This window comes from Hemiscyllium ocellatum, chromosome 14, assembly GCF_020745735.1.
Source record: "Hemiscyllium ocellatum isolate sHemOce1 chromosome 14, sHemOce1.pat.X.cur, whole genome shotgun sequence".
NCBI lineage: Eukaryota > Metazoa > Chordata > Chondrichthyes > Orectolobiformes > Hemiscylliidae > Hemiscyllium > Hemiscyllium ocellatum.
The window spans coordinates 68,091,257-68,109,545 of NC_083414.1; the positions used below are offsets into that span (position 1 = coordinate 68,091,257).

The following is an 18,289-nucleotide window of genomic DNA, read 5'->3' on the forward strand; positions in this document are numbered from 1 at the left end:
ATGAGTAACATTCTGCTAAAGTCAATAATGAGTTCCTTGGTTTTGCCGGTATTGAGAGCTAGGTTGTTCTCAATACACCATTTTTCTAGGTCTTCCACCTCCCTGTAGTCTGTTTTGTCGCCATCTGAGATTCAGCCGACTATGGTGATATCATCAGTGAACTTGTAAAGGGCATTAGTCTGGCATTTGCCAACGCAGTCATGGGTATACAATGAATACAGTAGGGGGCTAAGTTTGTACCCCTGGTGGGCTCCAGTGTTGAGTGTTAGTGAGGATGAAATACTGTCCCCAATCTTCGCTGATTGTGGCCTGTGGGTCAAGAAACTGAAGATCCAGTTGTAGAGAATGATGCTTAGTCTGCGATCACTAGTAATCAATCTCAAGGGGATAATAGTGTTGAAGCCTGAACTGCAGTAAATAAGTAGGATTCTTACGTAGCCATTCTTCGTGTCAAGATGTTCTAGGGAGGAGTGAAGGGCAAGTGATAGGGCATCTGTTGTGGATCTGTTGGTTGGATAAGCAAATTGGACTGGGTCAAGAGTAGTGGGGAGGCTAGAATTGATTAATGCCATGACCAGCCTTTCAAAGCATCTCATGGCCACCAAAGTTAGGACTACTGGGTGATAGTCATTGAGACATGCTGCATGAGTCTTCTTAGGCACAGGGATGATGTTAGCCCTCTTGAAAAAGGCAGGGACAGTGGTCTGTTGCAGGGAGAGGTTGAAGATGTCAGAGAAGACCTCTGCCAGTTGATCTGTGCATGCCCTGAGTGCATGGCCTGGTAATCTGTCTGGTCCCATCGCTTTCCTGGATTCACATGAAGGAAAACTGGTCTGACCTCTGATGCAGTGACTGTTGGGATAGGTTCGTCAGGACTTGTCGGAATAGGTGTTACATCTTTGCCAAACTTTTGCTCAAAGCGAGTATAGAAGGCGTTGAGACGATCTTGGGCGGTTTTGTCATTGTCTGCTAACCTGCACTGTATCTTTTTAGAACCTGTGATGTCATTCAGTCCTTGCCATAGTTGCCGGGTGTCTGTCTGGGTCGCTAGTTTGGGTCAGTTTTGGTTCTTGGCTGTTTTAACGGCTCTGCAAAGGTCATACTTGGATTCCTTACATTTGAATGGGCCTCCTGATCTGAAGGCCTCACGCCTGGTTTTTAGCAGGTCCTGTATTTCTAATTCATCTATGGTTTCCTGCTGGGGAACACCTGGATTGACCTCCTCGTTATGCAGTCCTCCACATACTGTGATGGTGGTGACGTACTCGTCCAAGATACCTGTGAACTGTTTGAAAATGGCCCAATCAGCCTATTCCAGACAGCAGCGGAGTTGATCCTCTACCTCCTCTGACCAGCACTGAGCCTGTATCCATGAGGGGGTCTCCTGCTTGAGCTTTTGCCTGTAAGCCGGAAGAAAAATCATGGCATTGTGGTCGGATTCCCGAAATGAGGGCAGGGACGAAGCAGTAAGCATCTTTCACAGTGGTGTAGCAGTGGTCCAAAATGTTCGAGCTCCTAGTGTGGCAAGTAATGTTCTAGTGGCATTTAATGACATCAAGAGATAAGGGGATAAGGTGGGAACATGATATTGAGGCAGATAATCAACCATGATCTAGAAGTGTGGAGTAGGCTCAAGGGCTGAACAGCCTACTCCTGCTGCAATGGTTCTCTATTCCAATCTACTGGGAAGAATAGGTCTAAGGACAGTTAAAAGTTATGAAAATGCTTTTATTTTATTTGATTATTCTTTAAATGTGAACCCGGATAGTGATCTGTTTCAGAATCAAAGTCAGCTTACTTCACAGAGTTTGGGATCCAAAGACTGGTCAATATTGCTGAGATTCTTGCTACTCCAGAGACTTGAGCATATAATTCAGCACACCATCTAGTTCTGCACTGTCTGGAGTTTCATTTTTTACATGGGATATTAAGCAAAGATGCCCATTTGCTTCTAACATGGACATAAAAGATCCCATTGCATTAATGTGGAGAACAGCTGTGATGCAGCTCATGTCTTATGGCCAACATTTCTCCCTTATCTAACAACTAAGAAATGGATGATCTAGTGATTGTCGCATTGATATTTGGGCAAGGTTCATGTGTGCAAATTGGCAGTCACATTTCTGACACTATAACTATGATTACATTTCAAACTACATATTTGCTGTAAACACTTTGAGGTATCTTGAGTTCATGAAAAGTGCTATAAAAAGTGCTACAAATGGAATCACAGAGAAGGTCTGGACAATACTTTGGGGCAGGTACAGAGATTCATGACTGCAACAGTAAGAGCACAAATCTTTTTCACTAATACATTTTAATAAACACAATGGACAATCAACAATAGGTGCAGGAGTAGGCCATTCTGCCCTTCCAGCCTGCACCACCATTCATTATGATCATGGCTGATCATCCTCAATCATCCTCGGTTATGCCCGAAACATCGAATTTCCTGTTCCTTGGATACTGCCTGACCTGCTGCGCTTTAACCAGCAACACATTTTCAGCTCTGATCTCCAGCATCTGCAGACCTCACTTTTTTCATCCTCAGTCAGTATCCTGTTCCTGCCTTATCTCCATAACCCTTGATTCCACTATCCTTGAGAGCTCTATCCAACTCTTTCTTAAACGAATCCAGAGACTGGGCTTCCACTGTCTTCTGGGGCAGAGCATTCCACACACCCGCCACTCTCTGGGTGAAGAACTTTCTCCTCATCTCTGTCCCAAATGGCCTACCCTTTATTTTTAAGCTAGGTCCTCTGGTTTGGGACTCACCCATCAGCAGAATAACAATTTTTGCTTCTGTGACTTTTACATCAGTAAATTCAGGGAAGGTAATCCACTAAATATGCAAAATTTTTGTCCATATGCAGTTTGCAGTTTTGTGACAAGGGAGAACATATTAAGCACCCGTGATACATCATACATGTTTATCCTGCTTCCTAAATCCCTTAAAACTTACTGGACACGATATGGGTAGGAAAATTTAACCTCAATCCATGATACTACGACAGAAAATCTTGCAGTCAAGTTGTGAAAATGTTTTTTTCATTGAGCATGTCTAAAACCACCCTTAAATCAATAAATAGGAGGTGAGAGTGATTATAACGTGATAACTTTACCTTTTTTTGTGGAAAGTCACTTCACGTCTGTATATTCCTTACCCCAATTATAAAGCTGAGGCTAGAAACTTGCACAGTAGATAAGTCTAAGTGCCTGTGAGCTATCTGTGCACAGCATGGCAGTTTCAGCGTTTTGGGAGACTTCTTAAAAAGATTTACACAATTAATGTTTTGATACAAAAGTCTGTAAGTTTCAAACATTTGTCAGAATATACTGAGTTTGACCTTTTAAACAATTTTCTCTTTAAAGCCAAGATTTAGGTGTACTTACTGGAACAATGCCTGAATTCAAATCGAAGATGTGAGCCTCTAAACTTGTCAACAGGGATGGGCAGTTTGATGATCTCACCCCAGCGTGGACTGTTGTTGTGGTACATCACGAAAGAGCAATGTTCACTTACAGAGGGCTCTCCTGAGCCAAGACTAATACAATCCTGTAAATCACAAAGCAATATGCTGAACATTGCATCATTGTTTGAATGATACTTGTCAATTCATCTTCAATAATAAGATCACAATGTAGGAACAGCAAATCTAAAGAGAGCTGTAGGACATAATCTAATTGTACATTTCTATGACTCTATTTAATTCCTATGGATACAGCAATACTGACAGCTTTTTAAGGTCTGGTTAACATTGTGGATTTTAATTTGCAGTTGAAAATGTGTTGCTGGTTAAAGCACAGCAGGTTAGGCAGCATCCAAAGAATAGGAAATTCGACGTTTCGGGCACAAGCCCTTCATCAGGAATTGCTGATGAAGGGCTTATGCCCGAAACGTCGAATTTCCTATTCCTTGGATGCTGCCTAACCTGCTGTGCTTTAACCAGCAACACATTTTCAACTGTGATCTCCAGCATCTGCAGACCTCATTTTTTACCCGAAGATTTTAATTTGCAGTTCACTTACTCTTTAAAATATTTCTGTTTTTTTACTGCTCATCCTTCATGTGAATTGGAGACACTAAGAAGCACATAAATGGCCGTCAGCATCATAGATGGAAGTTACAGACACTCGGTCATACCCAAGGTAGAGGAAGATAGATGGGTAACTGTTAGATGGGACAAACAGTCAGTGCAGATGTCCCTGGCAGCTGTTCCCCTGTCAAACACGTATTCTGTTTTGGATACTAATGAGAGGGACAGCCCAGCAGGAGCAGACAAAGCAGTGGCACCTAAAGTTGGATCTGCTGTACCGAGGGGAGGGACAAAGCGTGGTAGTGTGATAATAATGGGAAATTCGATAGTCAAAGCTGTTTTTCAGGCCATGGGAGACACTTCAGGATGGTATGTTGTCTCCCCAGTGCCAGGGTCATGGATGTCTCAAAACAGGTACAAGGCATTCTGAAAGGGGAGGGTAAACAGATTGAAGTCAGTGTCTAGACTATCACAAATGACATAGGCAGGGAAGAGTGACAAGGTCCTGTAAAGACAATTCAGGTAGTTAGTTAGTAAACTAAATAGCAGGACCTCTAGGGTCGTAATCTTAGGATTCCTTCCTTTGCCACATGCTAATGAGGCAAGGAACAGAGATATATACAATTGAACAAATGGCTAAAGAGGTAGTGTAGGGGAGAGCGCTTTAGATATGTGGATCATTGGGATGTATTAAAGGAAAGCTCGGACCTGTTCATGAAAGATGGTTTGCACCTAAAATGGTTGCATCTTCAGGTAGGGAGGTTTGATAATGCCATTTTGGAGAGTTCAAACTAGTGTAGAGGGTGCTGTGGGAATCGGAGCAGGTCAGTAAGTACAGAGACTGGGGAAGAGCTTGAGACTAAGGCAAATATAGCTAAGAGGAAGGGCAGTTAGGGAGAGGTTGTTGAGCTCAGCGGAACTGGAGGCGTAGACTCCATTTGCTTCAATACAAAAAGTATAACAGGTCAGGCAGATGAACTTTGAGCTTGAATTAATGCTTGCAATTATAATGTTGTTGCTATCACAGAGACACGGCTGAAAATGGCCAACATTGGCTTAACATTTCTGGACATTGATCCTTTAGATAAGACAGAGGAGGAAGCAAAAAAAAAAGTGGGGGAGTTGTGTTACTCGTTAGGGAGCACATCAAGCTTTGTTGAAGGAGGGCATCCTGGAGGAATCTTGCAACGAGGCATCATGTGTAGTGCTGAGGAATAGGAAGGGAGCAATCAGAATACTGGGATAGTACTCAGACCTCCTAGATGCCATTGGGAAATACAGGAAGAGATATGTAGTCAGATTCTGGAAAGATATGAAACTAATATGATTGTTGTGGTGGGTGATTTTTAACTTCGCCCATATTGACTGGCATTCCCTTAATGCTATAGGTAGCAATTTGTTAGGTGTGTCCAGGAGAGTTTCTTAAAACAGTACGTTGATAATCTAGTGAGGGTGGGAGACATACTAGATCTGATATTGGGAATTTAACATGCCAAAGTTTCAGTGGGGGAGCATTTTGGGAATAGTGACCATAATTCCATAAGATTTTGGGAATTAGGGAAAATTTGGAGAATGTGGATTGGGAGCAGCTGTTTGAGGGTAAATCCACATGACATCTGAAATACTTTAAAGACTGGTTGATTAGATTGCAGGACAGGTATGTTCCAATGAAAATGAAAGATAGGAATGGCAGGATCTGGGAACTTTGGATGACAGAGGAAATTATCAGCTTGGTCAAAAATAGAGGAGACAGGCCTAAGGTCTAGGCAACTAAAAACAGACTAAGTCCTTGAAGAATATACAGAATGTAGGAAGGAGCTCAAAGGGGGAATTAGGAGAGCTAAAGGGCCACGAAATGTCCTTAGCAGGGTTAAGGAGAATCCCAAGGCATTTTCTACATATATTAGGAGCAAAACAGTAGCTATGGAAAGGGTAAGCCTGCTCAAGTATAAAGGAGAGAGATTATGTGTGGACCAAGAGGAAATGAGTGAGTTCCTTAATGCGAACTTTACATTGATATTCACCAAAAAGACAGACATGAGAAATGTTGAGGGTAGGGCAAGGTATGTGAATACTCTCAGAAAGGTGAACATAATGAAGGAGGACGTGTTGGGTGTCGTGAAACAAATTAAGAAGGACACGTCCCCAGGAGCAGATGGGATATATCCCAAGATATTGTGTGAGGCAAGGAAGGAAATATATGGGGCCTTAACAGATTTCCTTGCATTGTCTTTGGCCTCAGGTGAGGATCCAGAAGACTGGAGAATGGTCAAGGTTGTTGCTTTATTTAAGAAATGAAACAGCAATAATCCAGATAACTACAGGCCGGTGAACCTAACAAACGGGGTGGGGAAACTGTTGGAGAAGATACTGAGAAAGAGATTTATTCATATTTGGAAGTGAATGAAATTGTTGGAATGACCTTGTGTGGGTAAGGTCCTGTCTCGTCACCTTGATTGAATTTTTTTAGGAGGTGACAAGAATGATTGATGAGGGAAGGCCAGTAGATATTGTCTACATAGACCATAGTAAGGTACATTTGATAAGGCACTTCATGGCAGGTTGGTACAAAAGCTCAAGTCTCATTAGATCTGTGGTGCACTGGCTAGGCCATAGAAGACAAAGATGAGTGGTGGAAGGGTGCTTTTCAGAATGAAGATCAGTAACTAGTGGTGTTCCACAGGGATCAGTACTAGGGCCTTTGTTGCTTGTAATATAGATATATACAATGATCTGGAGGAAAATATATGTGGTCTGATTAGTAAGTTTGCTGATGACACAAAAATTCGTGCAGTTGCAGACAGTGAGGTGGGTTGTCAAAGTATAAACAGAGGAGCCTCGATCATCCGAATATCAATTACCTGAAAATCAAAATTAGAAGGAGAGCTGAAGGAGAGACACATTACGTCAAAGACGTGTTTCCAACAGTGATCGCATCTTTTGTTTACATGATTAAACAAGCACCGTCTCCAAATGACTAACCTCCTGCCCGTGCTCTCTCCCCATACTTTCCTTGGAGTTGTACAGAGGGGTGTACCCTAATCACCCACCTTCCCCAGATAATCTCTCCAACATTGTCCTGTACAGGGCAAACGTGGACCGGTCAAAAAGTTGCAGTAAAAACGTGTGTCTGTGTGCGTGTGTGTGCGTGCGCGCTATTTGGAGACTTACCCCACAAAGGCAGCAGCAGCAGTCTTGTTGGAGAGGGGATGGAGCGGATGGGGGGGCAGTTTTGGACAGGGTTGGGGGGCAGGGGATGGTGTTGGATGGGCTTGGTGGTTGGCGTTGGACGGGATTTGGGGGCAGGGAACGGTGTTGGACGGGGGTGGAGGGCCATGTTGGATGGGTTGGGAGCGGGGACGGACAGGGGGATGGTGATGGCCGGGTTTGGGGGCAGAGGGTGGAGTTGGACAAGGTTTTGGGGCGGAGGTGGTGTGGGGCGGGGGGGGGGCGGTGTTGGGGCTGGGGTCTCGCACAATGTGTGCTGCTGCTAGTCTCTTGAATGGGGAGCAGATGTTAAAAACTCCAAGCCCCAGAGGAAAGGCATTTAATTGATTAACTGAATCATCGATGATCTGATCAAAATAGTGTCCACCCATCTTGTTCGGATAATCGAGGTTCCCCTGTAGTGGGATATAGATGGATTGGAGATTTGGGCAGAGAAATGGTAGATGGATTTAATATGGATAAATGCAAGGTGATGCACTTTGGAAGATTAAAATTAGGTGTTAATTATACAACAAATGGCAGAACCCTTAGCAGCATCGATATACAGAGGAATCTGGACGTACTGGTCCACAGATACCTGAAAGTGGCAATAACACGTGGATAAGCTAATCAAGAAGGAATGCAGCACACTTTTCTTCATCAGCCGGGCACGGAATATAAAATCTGGCAAGTTACTGAACTTTAGTTTAGTTTGGAATATTTCTTGTAATTCTGGTCACCACACTACGAGAAAGACATGGATGCTAGGTACAGGTTGCACGGAAAGCATATCAGGATGTTGCCTGGTCTGAAGGGTTTTAGGTATGAGGAGTGTTTGGATAAACACATTGTTTTCACTGGAAAAACAGAGGCTGAGCAGCAACCTGATAGAGGTTTACAAAATTATGAGAGACATGGATAGAGTGGATAGTCAGATGCTTTTTCCCAGGGTGGGAAGATCAACTACAACAGGGCACAGGTTCAAGGTGAGAGAGGGAAATTTTAGGGGAGAATTGCAGGGAAAATGTTTCACAAAAATGGTTGTGAGTGCCCTAATGCACTGCCAGTGGAAGTGGTGAAAATGGGCACATTAGCAATGTTTAAGGCGTATCTTGATAGACACAAGAAATGGGAGGTGAACAGAGGGGTAGAAACTGTGTGTTGGCAATAAGTAGCAGGTCTAAATGAGGATTAGGAATTGGTCCATGCCTAGTGGATTGAAGGGACTGTTTCTGTGCAGTATTATTCTTTGTTCTGCGGGAATGCTTGTCCACTCTGATATCCCTACATTGTAATTTATTCAAATTGTCTGCTATCCAACTTTAGAAAAATATTGCACACTGATACAGTCCAACACTTATATTACCATTGTTTGAATTCAATTATCTATTAGGAGCAGTTCGTGTTGTAAGCAATGCTTTTGAGAGATGGATTCATACTTCTGAGTGCATTTTATTCAAGACCCAGACAGCCAAACAGAGATTTTCCTCCTATTTCTCTGGGTATTGAGTATTAAATTTGAAGGGATAAATATAATGTGCAAAACCACAGTACAGCCAGTCACCTTCTGTCGCAAGTCTTTTCTTCTAGCTACTACTGATTTTGTTTTTAAAATCTAAAATATTGACACCAATGTAACGAAGTGGACTAATTTTTTTTCGAAGAAGAAGAATCTAATAGTCCAGAATAATTCAGAAAATGAAAACTTCAATCAGGAGTTTTACACAAGGAAAAGGAGACACTGGGCTGATTTTTTTGGCTAAGTGCAAGTTGTGTCAAGTTTAGTGAAGAGCTTTTACCTGAGAGGCTTGTTGAGTTATCTCACTGTATCTTACCAAACTTATCTCCGTCCATTTGATGTCTCTCACATATGATTCCAACTCTATCTTACTACACGCTGTTGCCAGAACAGCTTGCCACTGCTAAGATATCACAGAATTAACTAGCATCTGTTGTCCTACATAATCTTTTAACAGGTGGTTGTGCACTCAGACAGGCACTGTCAGGTCAGACTGCCCTCCATTATTCCTGAAATTTGTCACAGAGATGGTAGGCAGGGGGAAATTGACACATCACTTTGAGGGCCAGGGTTCTGGAGGTCCGGCTGGACAGTGTAGAGTGAGGCAGTCTTTCTCTTCTCAGGGCTAGTAGTGGAGGCCACAACACTAGACCCTGTCAGCTTGATCTGAGATTAATACCAAGATTAGAAAAGTCTGAGCCATTTGAAAGAGTGCCAAACATTGTAGCGAGAAGGTCAATGTCCTCCTGCATTCTGTCAGATAACTCGCACTTACTCTATCTCTGCTACTGCAAGAAAAAACCTCCACCATGGCTCATGCTCTACCACCCTCACTACTGTCTGCATTATGTGTCCTCACTTGATGTCAGCAACTTCAATCCCTGGTATCACTAAATCTGCATGCTCTCTGTGCTTCTTACTCACTATGCTGCTAACAAACCTAACAAAAACAGTAATTGCTGGAAAAGCTCAGCAGGTCTGGCAGCATCTGTGAACAGAAATCAGAGTTAACCTTTCAGGTCCAGTGACCTTTCCTCAGAACTGGAGCTAGAACTAACAAACCTATGCCACCCTACTTTATGAAATCCCATCCAAACATTCTTCTATTCCTCTCTCAAGTACTTATTTGCAAATTTCATGGATGCATTGATGGTATTTATCCCTGAGTAAATATGTTCCTGTTGACTTCCTCATTGATTTTGGTATGAAAAAGGGCAGAATCTTTCAGGTCCATCTGCAGCTTGAAGGGCAGGAAGAGGTAAGTAATTGAGGTAAGACTGAGGGTGGCAAAAATATTGGTTTCCTAATAGTGGGTTGAAGGTTTAATGCGAAGTTTGTAGAACCTTTCAGATGAATTGGGTTTTCTTCTTCAACATTCACTCGCATTTCATGATCAGCTCAGCCTACTTAATTAAGTTCATGGATGTAATCCTGTTCGGCAGAGGCTGGAAACACATTCATAAACATGACCATATATACTTGGTATGCATTTGGCAAGTAGACTGATTCTGCTAAATTCTGGGATAACAAACCTCTTCAGCAACACGGTTCCTTCAAAACCAAGTTTTTTTTTGTGCAAATGCTTTCAGTGAAAGGGATGAAACTCCACTGGATCAACCAGAATCAAAAGAATCTCATTTGTTCTTATAGAGTCATTGAGATTCTTCTGTCCAACTCGTCCATGGTGACCAGACACTGTAAATTAACCTAGTCCAGTTTGCCAACATCCCTCTGAGCCCTTCTTATTCATATACTCATCCAGACGTCTGTTAAATGTTATAATTATACTAGCTTCCATCACCCCCTCTGGCAGTTCATTCCATACATGCATCATTCTCTGTGTGAAAAAGTTGCCCCTTAGGTTCTTTTCAAATCTTTCCCCTCTCACCTTAAACCTATGCCCTTTATTTCTGAACTCCCCTACCGTGGGGAAAAGACCTTGTCTATTCACTCCATAATTTTATGAACTTCTATAAGTCACCTCTCAGCCTCTGACACTCCAGTGAAAATAGGCCCAGCCTAATCAGCCTCTCCCTATTCTGAAATTCTTCAACCCTGACAACATCCTTGTAAATCTTTTCTGAACCATTTCAAGTTTCACCATCTCCTTCCTATAGCAAGTATTAAACATTTGGAATGTAAAAGATGAAACCTGATTAGGTCCACAAGCCTGCTCATAAAGCAGTCACACTCACTAATTGCAACAAACCTGACTGGGATAGCCGAACGGGAGGTTAGCTCAAAAAGAGTTCAGCTGAAAATGTTCAGATATCGGTGGGGTAAGTAGAAGTTCAAGATTTTGGGCTATCAGGGACACTGAAAGGATAAGGATCTTTTGGAAGGAGGAAATCACAGTGATACTAACAAACAGGACAAAGATGGAAGGGATAGGGACAAAGAGACAGTGATTGGGACAAAGAGGACAAGGAGGAGACATTTAAGGGGGAAAACAAAATAGGGTAATTAGTAGTGCTGGGAACAGAGAAAGAGCAGGAAAACCAAAAAAGGGTGATGTAAAACTAAGACTGGGCATGGAGATGCTTTTGGAAGTAGAATCAGCGGGAAATACAAGAGCAATGAGAGAGACAATGAAATGACAGATAGTAATTCAGGAGATTGAAGAAGGGTAACAGGGGTGATAAAGGAAAGAATTCTAGCCACAGAGATAGGGATGGAATTGTAGAGGAGGAGGATAAAGGGTGAATGAATTGAATGAAAAGTTAACAATCACCATCTTTCTCCTAAATCAGCTTGCAAAAGAAAGCATTGCAGAGAATGCATAGTATAAATGGGAAGTCTGTGTGCATGTGTTCCTATGCAGCATAAATACATCCTGAGGGAATCAGAATAGAAACTAAAAAAGTATCATTGCTCATGCATTTAATTAAGTGCATTGAAGGGAAGCACTCACTGCAGGGCAAAGTGAACAAGCACTATCAACACCTAACACCAACAAATCAATCATATTCAGTGACTCATTTAACTCTGAGAAGAGGGGAACATAAGACTCACCAAGTGTTGATACTGGTGAGGGAGGATTTCCCACATGCAACACTGCAGGTCATGCAGGTCATGAAAATGAAGGAAAATTGGATAAAACTATTATGCAAACTAAAAATTCTAAGGTTTCAAGGAATAATGAAATCCACTCAGAGTCAAATTGAGCTAATTGCTCAATGAATGAAAGCAATATAAAGATCAAGTCTATCAAAAGGCTGGAAATGGCAGAATGAGGAAGAGAAAAAACAATCATGGATCATGGGTCATGTACTCTCCATGCACCTTTCTAGGTGACTCCAGGGAAGGTTTTCATCCAGCATATGAGCAACATGATAAAAGTTCAAGGGGTAGCCTGACTGTCTCAAGATCCCAAATAGAAAACAAAAACTGATTCCTAATTTTTCTTCTCAGATCAGTATTTCGATGCCAGATATTTGACCATCTTAACCTATCAATACTATGGTTAAGGATGTGGAGGCTGAAGAGAGGAAGGAGGAATGTCCAGGGCAAATAAAACCAGAAACATGAGGCTAAGAGTCTGTAGCTTAGACAAGCAAGCAGTGTTAGAATAGAGAAACAGCATCTTCAACAATGTTGAGCCATGTACTGAGAGGGTGTACCAAAGACATTACAGCTACCAGCAGACTAGTGGAAGGCAGTTCCAGAAATGTCTTTGCATGATGAGGGATGTGTTCTCTTCTATTTGTCACTGCCTGCAGGTAGACGTGTTGTGTGCATCTAGGGCGGCAGCACTATGGCTACGCCGCTGAAGATCACAATAGGATTGAACTTCCTACACACAAACTCATTTTCAAAATTCAACTGGGGACATGTGTTGTGTTTTCTAATTGGCAACCCACAAATGGATTCATACGTCAATCAATGACATTGACAGGAATGCAATATAGTTTTCCAGTTCACCATGGACCCACACAGTCAAGATACCTAGTTGTCAGATTTGTAGCTGACTTTGAGGATGCTTGCTGATTGCCTTGTTAGCATGCTTAAAGTGACTTTGGCATGCCTCCTCTGGTGGTCCAGGACAAAGAGGGTTGCCTGCATACAAGCAACCATCATAGAGGCATTTGGGTCCCTTGCAGAGGAAAGGTGATTCAGCAGAGCATCTTTCAAGAATCCTGACATGATGACCTCTGCATTCAGGTCTGTTGCTCCATCAAATGGCTGAAACTCATCATTTCTACAGAACTCAACAGTACTTATTGTGTCAGGAACCTTGGTTATTTCTTCTTCCTTTAGTTGTAGGCCCATGTCAGTGCCCATGCTCATCAAAATTTTACAACAAGCTTATTTTAAATTTATCAACCATTGAGATGAATGTCTCTAAGCTAGTGAAGGACATTATCTGAGGCTCACAACTTTCTTCTTCATAGGATAGTTCAAAGGGCTGATAAGAATGGTCTGAGAGGCTAGGTCTCTTTTCTAATTTGCATTGGGATGGAAGCTTAAAGTTGTTAAGGAAGAAAGGAATTTATTAGTGTTATGAACTGCTACTCACAAACAAGGTTCCTTTAAGACCTTGGTGCTTGATTGTAGTTGTGAGTAGTAGATTGGAAGATTATTCATGAGATGACTGCAGATATCAATCTCTCTTCAACACAGATACATTGCCCCCATTCTCTAACCAGTTTTGCAAAGAGTGTCAGTAGCCTTATATCAGGCACTCTCCCACACCACATTTGTGGAGCACACAGGAGTCAAAATGTTGTGGCACAAGAACCAGACTCTCTTCAGCTGCCGCCTTGGCACTGATCTCCACAGCAACTTCTTTTCCAGGTTGTCTTCATCGGTCAGGATGCCCTCCTATTGCAATCCTTAAGGGAAAGAACTTCCCTTCTCTCTTAAATAGCCTTCAGATAATCTTTGGGAAGGCATCGCTGAAGAATTGTATCACCTTTTTGCATGGTCTGAGACCTCTCCAAGATGTGTGACAGTGATGAGCAGAGATTGCGTGATGCTCCTGGCTGACAGATGAACACATGAAATAAAAATAGGAGTCACCCACTCAGCCCCTCAAACCTGCTGTGCTATTCAATGAGATTGTGGCTGATCTGTTCATGTTTTAAATTCCAACTTCCTGCCTATTGCTGAGGTCCTTTGATTCCTTGCCAAGAATCCAACCTAAAAATATTCAATGACCCTGCTTTCTGAGGCAGCGGATTCCAAAGTCAGACACCCTGAGAGAAAATAAAATTCTTTTTATGTCTGTCCTAAAAAAGTGACCGTTAATTTTAAAATACTGATCCCCAGCTCCGGATTCACTCACAAAATGAAACGTCTTTTCCCAGTCCAAATTGTTGAGGCCATTCGGGATTCTATACACTTTAATTAGTAAGGCTCATCCAAACAAATCCTTACCATCCTTACCCATAAGACAATCTATTCCAACCAATCTACTCAAGCCAATCTACTCAAATCTACTCAATCTAGCAAACTAGTCTGAACTTTCTCAAGTAAATTTGCATCCTTCCCAAAATAAGGAGACCAAAGTTGCATGCAGTATCCAGGATGTGGTCTGACCAATCCCTGTATAAGTAAAACATAGCATCCTTATTTTAATGTAATCTCCTCTCATAATAAAGATAGCATCCTATTGGCCTTTGTTTTTAAATGGATGTGCATACCAACTTTTTGTGGCACATGCGTTTACATTTTTGTGCACCCTGGAATTCCAGTTGTTCACACTTATTCCAAATTGGTCTGCAAACTCCTCATCTGTTCTACATAATTAGAACAAAGAACAATACACAGGAACTGACCCTTTGGCTCTCCAAGCCTGCGCTGACACATTTTGCCCTTCCATACTAAAATTGTCTTCACTTACAGGATCTGTATCCCTTTATTCCCTTCCAATTCATGTATTCGTCCAGGTGGTTCTTGAATGCTGCTATTATGTCTGCTTCCACCTCCTCCCATGGCAATGCCACCAACTTTGTGTGAAAAATCTGCCTCTCACATTTCTTTTAAGCTTCCTCCCTTGCATCTTGAACTTGTGTCCCCTTGTAATTGACCCCTCCACCCTGGAAAAAGCTTCATATTATACACACCAGTCAGAATCTTATAAATTTCAATCAGATTGCCCCTCAACTTCCAGCATTCCAGTGAAAACATACACAGTCGATCCAACCTTTCTTCATAGCTAAAATCCCCCATACCAGGTAATATCATAGTAAACCTTTACTGTACCTTCTCCAGAGCATCCACATCCTTATGGTAGTGTGGTGACTAGAACTGTATGCAAGATTTCAAGTATGGCCTAACTAAAATTCTATAGAGCTGCAGCATAACTTGCCTACCCTTATACTCAATGCCCCTTCCAATGAAGAGGAGCATGCCACAAGTCTTTTTTACTACTTTATCTACCTGTGCTGCCACCTTCAGTGATCTGTGAATCTGCACACCCAGGTCCCTCTGCATATCAATACACCTAAGGATTTTGCCATTCACTGTATAATTTCCAACTCTACTTGACCTTCAAAAATGCATTACCTTACATTTGTCAGGATTAAACTCCATCTGCCATTTTTCTGCCCATACCTCCAACTGATCTATATCTTGCTGTATCCTCTGACAATCCTCCTCACTATCCACAACTCCATGGTGGAAGCAGACACAATAGCAGCAAACCTTTGTAAGATCCACAAACTTACTAATTAGACCAGTTACACTTTCCTCCAAATCTCTCCTGCTCTGCCTGATGGTCACCTTTTCCCTTCCTGCTTGTGGAATCTGAGTCTGCAGTGTGATAAACTCTCTATAGGTGCTATCCATGACACTCTCCGCCTCACGAATGCTCCACAGTATCCCCAGACTTCACTCCAACTCCGAAACTCAGGCTTCTAGGAGCTGCAGCTGGAGGTACTTCTTGCACACATGCAGGTCCCAGGCACTGGAAATGCTCCTGGTTTCCCCCATCGACCAAGGGGAGCAGACTACGATTTGAAGCTCTCCTGCCATGTCTTACCCTTTTAACTTAATTAATCCTTACAATGTTAAACTTTTAATACTATGTTGAAGCTTCTGATGCTCTCTGATCCAATAACAATTTCTCAAAACTTACCAGTTACTCACCAACAAGAGTTTCCAGAAATAGTATATGCTCACGCTTCTTTGCCCACTGGAACTCTCAATGCCGACCTTCCTCTCATGATGCTGTCTCACCTCTGAACCTTGCCTCTCACTGTTGTTTTTGGTTAGAGGAGGAAGGATAGATGGAAACACTACAGTAATGTAATGTTTGCGGCTAACCATTCCTTAAGAGCAGGTTCTTCCAAGATAACTTTCATGCCCACACTGAGTACGAATTTCACTCTCAGAATGTAAACTAGTGATGACTCAGCATCCTCTGGTTGTAATACTTTCCTATTATCTTTGTATCATCTACAGCTATTTGTTGTTACTCCCATCATTTAAGCGTAAAGGTGCACATGGACTGCAGTAGTTCAAGAAAGCAGTTCGCCAACACCCTCTCAAGGGCAGCTAGGGACCAGTCATAAATGTTGGGCTAGCCAGTGATGCCCACAAGTCAATAACATAAAACTCTGCTTTCTGCCAGCCAGCCAGTCAATCTTTTAGTCATGCTTATATATTTTCCCTATACCATGAGTGGCTATTTTCTGTATTAACCTTTGATGTGGTATCTTACCAAATGTCTTCTGGAAATCCAAGTAGACATGAATGTGGGGCCAAATTGCACACTAACTTCATTTACAAGTTTGCTGACAAAACCACCATTGAAGCTTGGATCTCAAACAACAGGACAGAACACAGGAATGAGATCATTCTTACAATGTTAAATACTTTTAATATGAAGTTGAAGCTTCTGATGCTGCAAATGTGTTGCTGGTCAAAGCACAGCAGGCCAGGCAGCATCTCAGGAATAGAGAATTCGACGTTTCGAGGAATATTCCTGATGAAGGGCTTATGCTCGAAACGTCGAATTCTCTATTCCTGAGATGCTGCCTGGCCTGCTGTGCTTTGACCAGCAACACATTTGCAGCTGTGATCTCCAGCATCTGCAGACCTCATTTTTTACTTGAAGCTTCTGATGCTCCACCAATGTAAGCAAAATGAAGATGCTAGTCATTGACCTAGGAGGTGGAGTGGAGGACATGCCCCATTTGCAATAATGGTGCTGAGATGAAGTTGCTCAAGTTCCAGGGAGTGATGATCATAATCTGTTCTGATCCACCCATGTTGACAATACAGTCAAGAAAGCACAGCAGTGCCTCTACTTCCTCAGAAGGCTAAGGAAACTTGACACGTCCATAAAGACTCTTGTAAATTTTTATAGATGCATTATAGAAAGCAAACTATCTGGATGCATCACAATATGGTATGGCAACTACTCTCCCCAAGACTGAGAATACGCCAGAGTTGTGAACATAGCTCAGTCCATCATGCAAACCAGGTTCCCATCCACTGACTTCATCTATACTTCCCACTACATTAGGAAAGTAACAATCAACGACCCTTCCCATCCCAGTTATACACTCTACCTCCCTCTTCCATCCGGCAGAAAGTAGAAATGTTTGCATACACAAACAGATTTAAGAACAGCTTCTTTTTTGTGTTATCAGACTTTTGAATGGACCTCTTTAATATTTATTCTGATCTCTCTTTGCAACTTCTCTAAAGCTGTAACATTGTACTATACAAGTGCATCAGAGTGCAGGATACAATCGGTACACTTAATAGTAATCAAATCAAACCAAATACAGTACATCTACAGGCTCCCCTTTATTAACAGCACAATTGGCTCCTTCAAAGAACTTGGTTCCCTTTCACAAAATCATGCTGACCTTTCCTGATTACAATGAGCTTTTCTAAGTATATTCCAGCTCTAACCTCTAGTGATTAAATCTAGATAAAACTTTCCCCCTGACAGATGTTAAGCATACTGGTCTTTTCTTCAGTTTGCATAGTACTATTTCCCTAGAGATTGTATTTTCATAAAGTTTCTTTCACTCTTCTACCTTCTGATTTATAGCTACTATTGAAATGTTTTTTGGATCCTCTACAGTGAAGACAAAGCAAAATATTTGTTCATTTCATTTCTTTATTCTTCATAATTTCCTTATCATTTAGAGAAAGGATCTTCTGGCTACTGAGGGACTGCAACAAAGGTTTGCCACAACTGATTCCTGGATGAAAGAATGACATATGAAGAGAATGGTTCAGACTATATTCATTGGAGTTTAGAATAATAAGGGGGAAATCTCACAGAAATCTCTGAATTCTAAAAGGATTAGACAGGACAACTGCAGGAATGAGTTTCCTAATGATTGGGAAGTTTAGAAAAGGGGGTTACAGTTGAAGGATATGGGATCATTTATGACTGAGCTGAGGAGAAATTTCTTCACCAAGAGAATTGTGAGCATGTGGAATTATCTGCCTTCAGAAATAAATTGAGGCTAAACATTTTTTTTAGATTAGATTACTTACAGTGTGGATACAGGCCCTTTGGCCCAACAAGTCCACATCGACCCGCCGAAGCGCAACCCACCCA

General features: G+C 42.0%; 1 protein-coding gene across 1 annotated transcript in view; it reads right to left on the reverse strand.

The window, feature by feature from the left end:
• dock3 (dedicator of cytokinesis 3) overlaps positions 1 to 18,289 on the reverse strand; it is a 721,249-nt gene that overhangs the window by 284,222 nt on the left and 418,738 nt on the right. Inside the window, exon 16 of the mRNA XM_060835046.1 lies at positions 3,394 to 3,556. Within this exon, the coding sequence (XP_060691029.1) occupies positions 3,394 to 3,556 (163 nt within the window). The remainder of the gene's footprint in view (positions 1 to 3,393; positions 3,557 to 18,289) is intronic.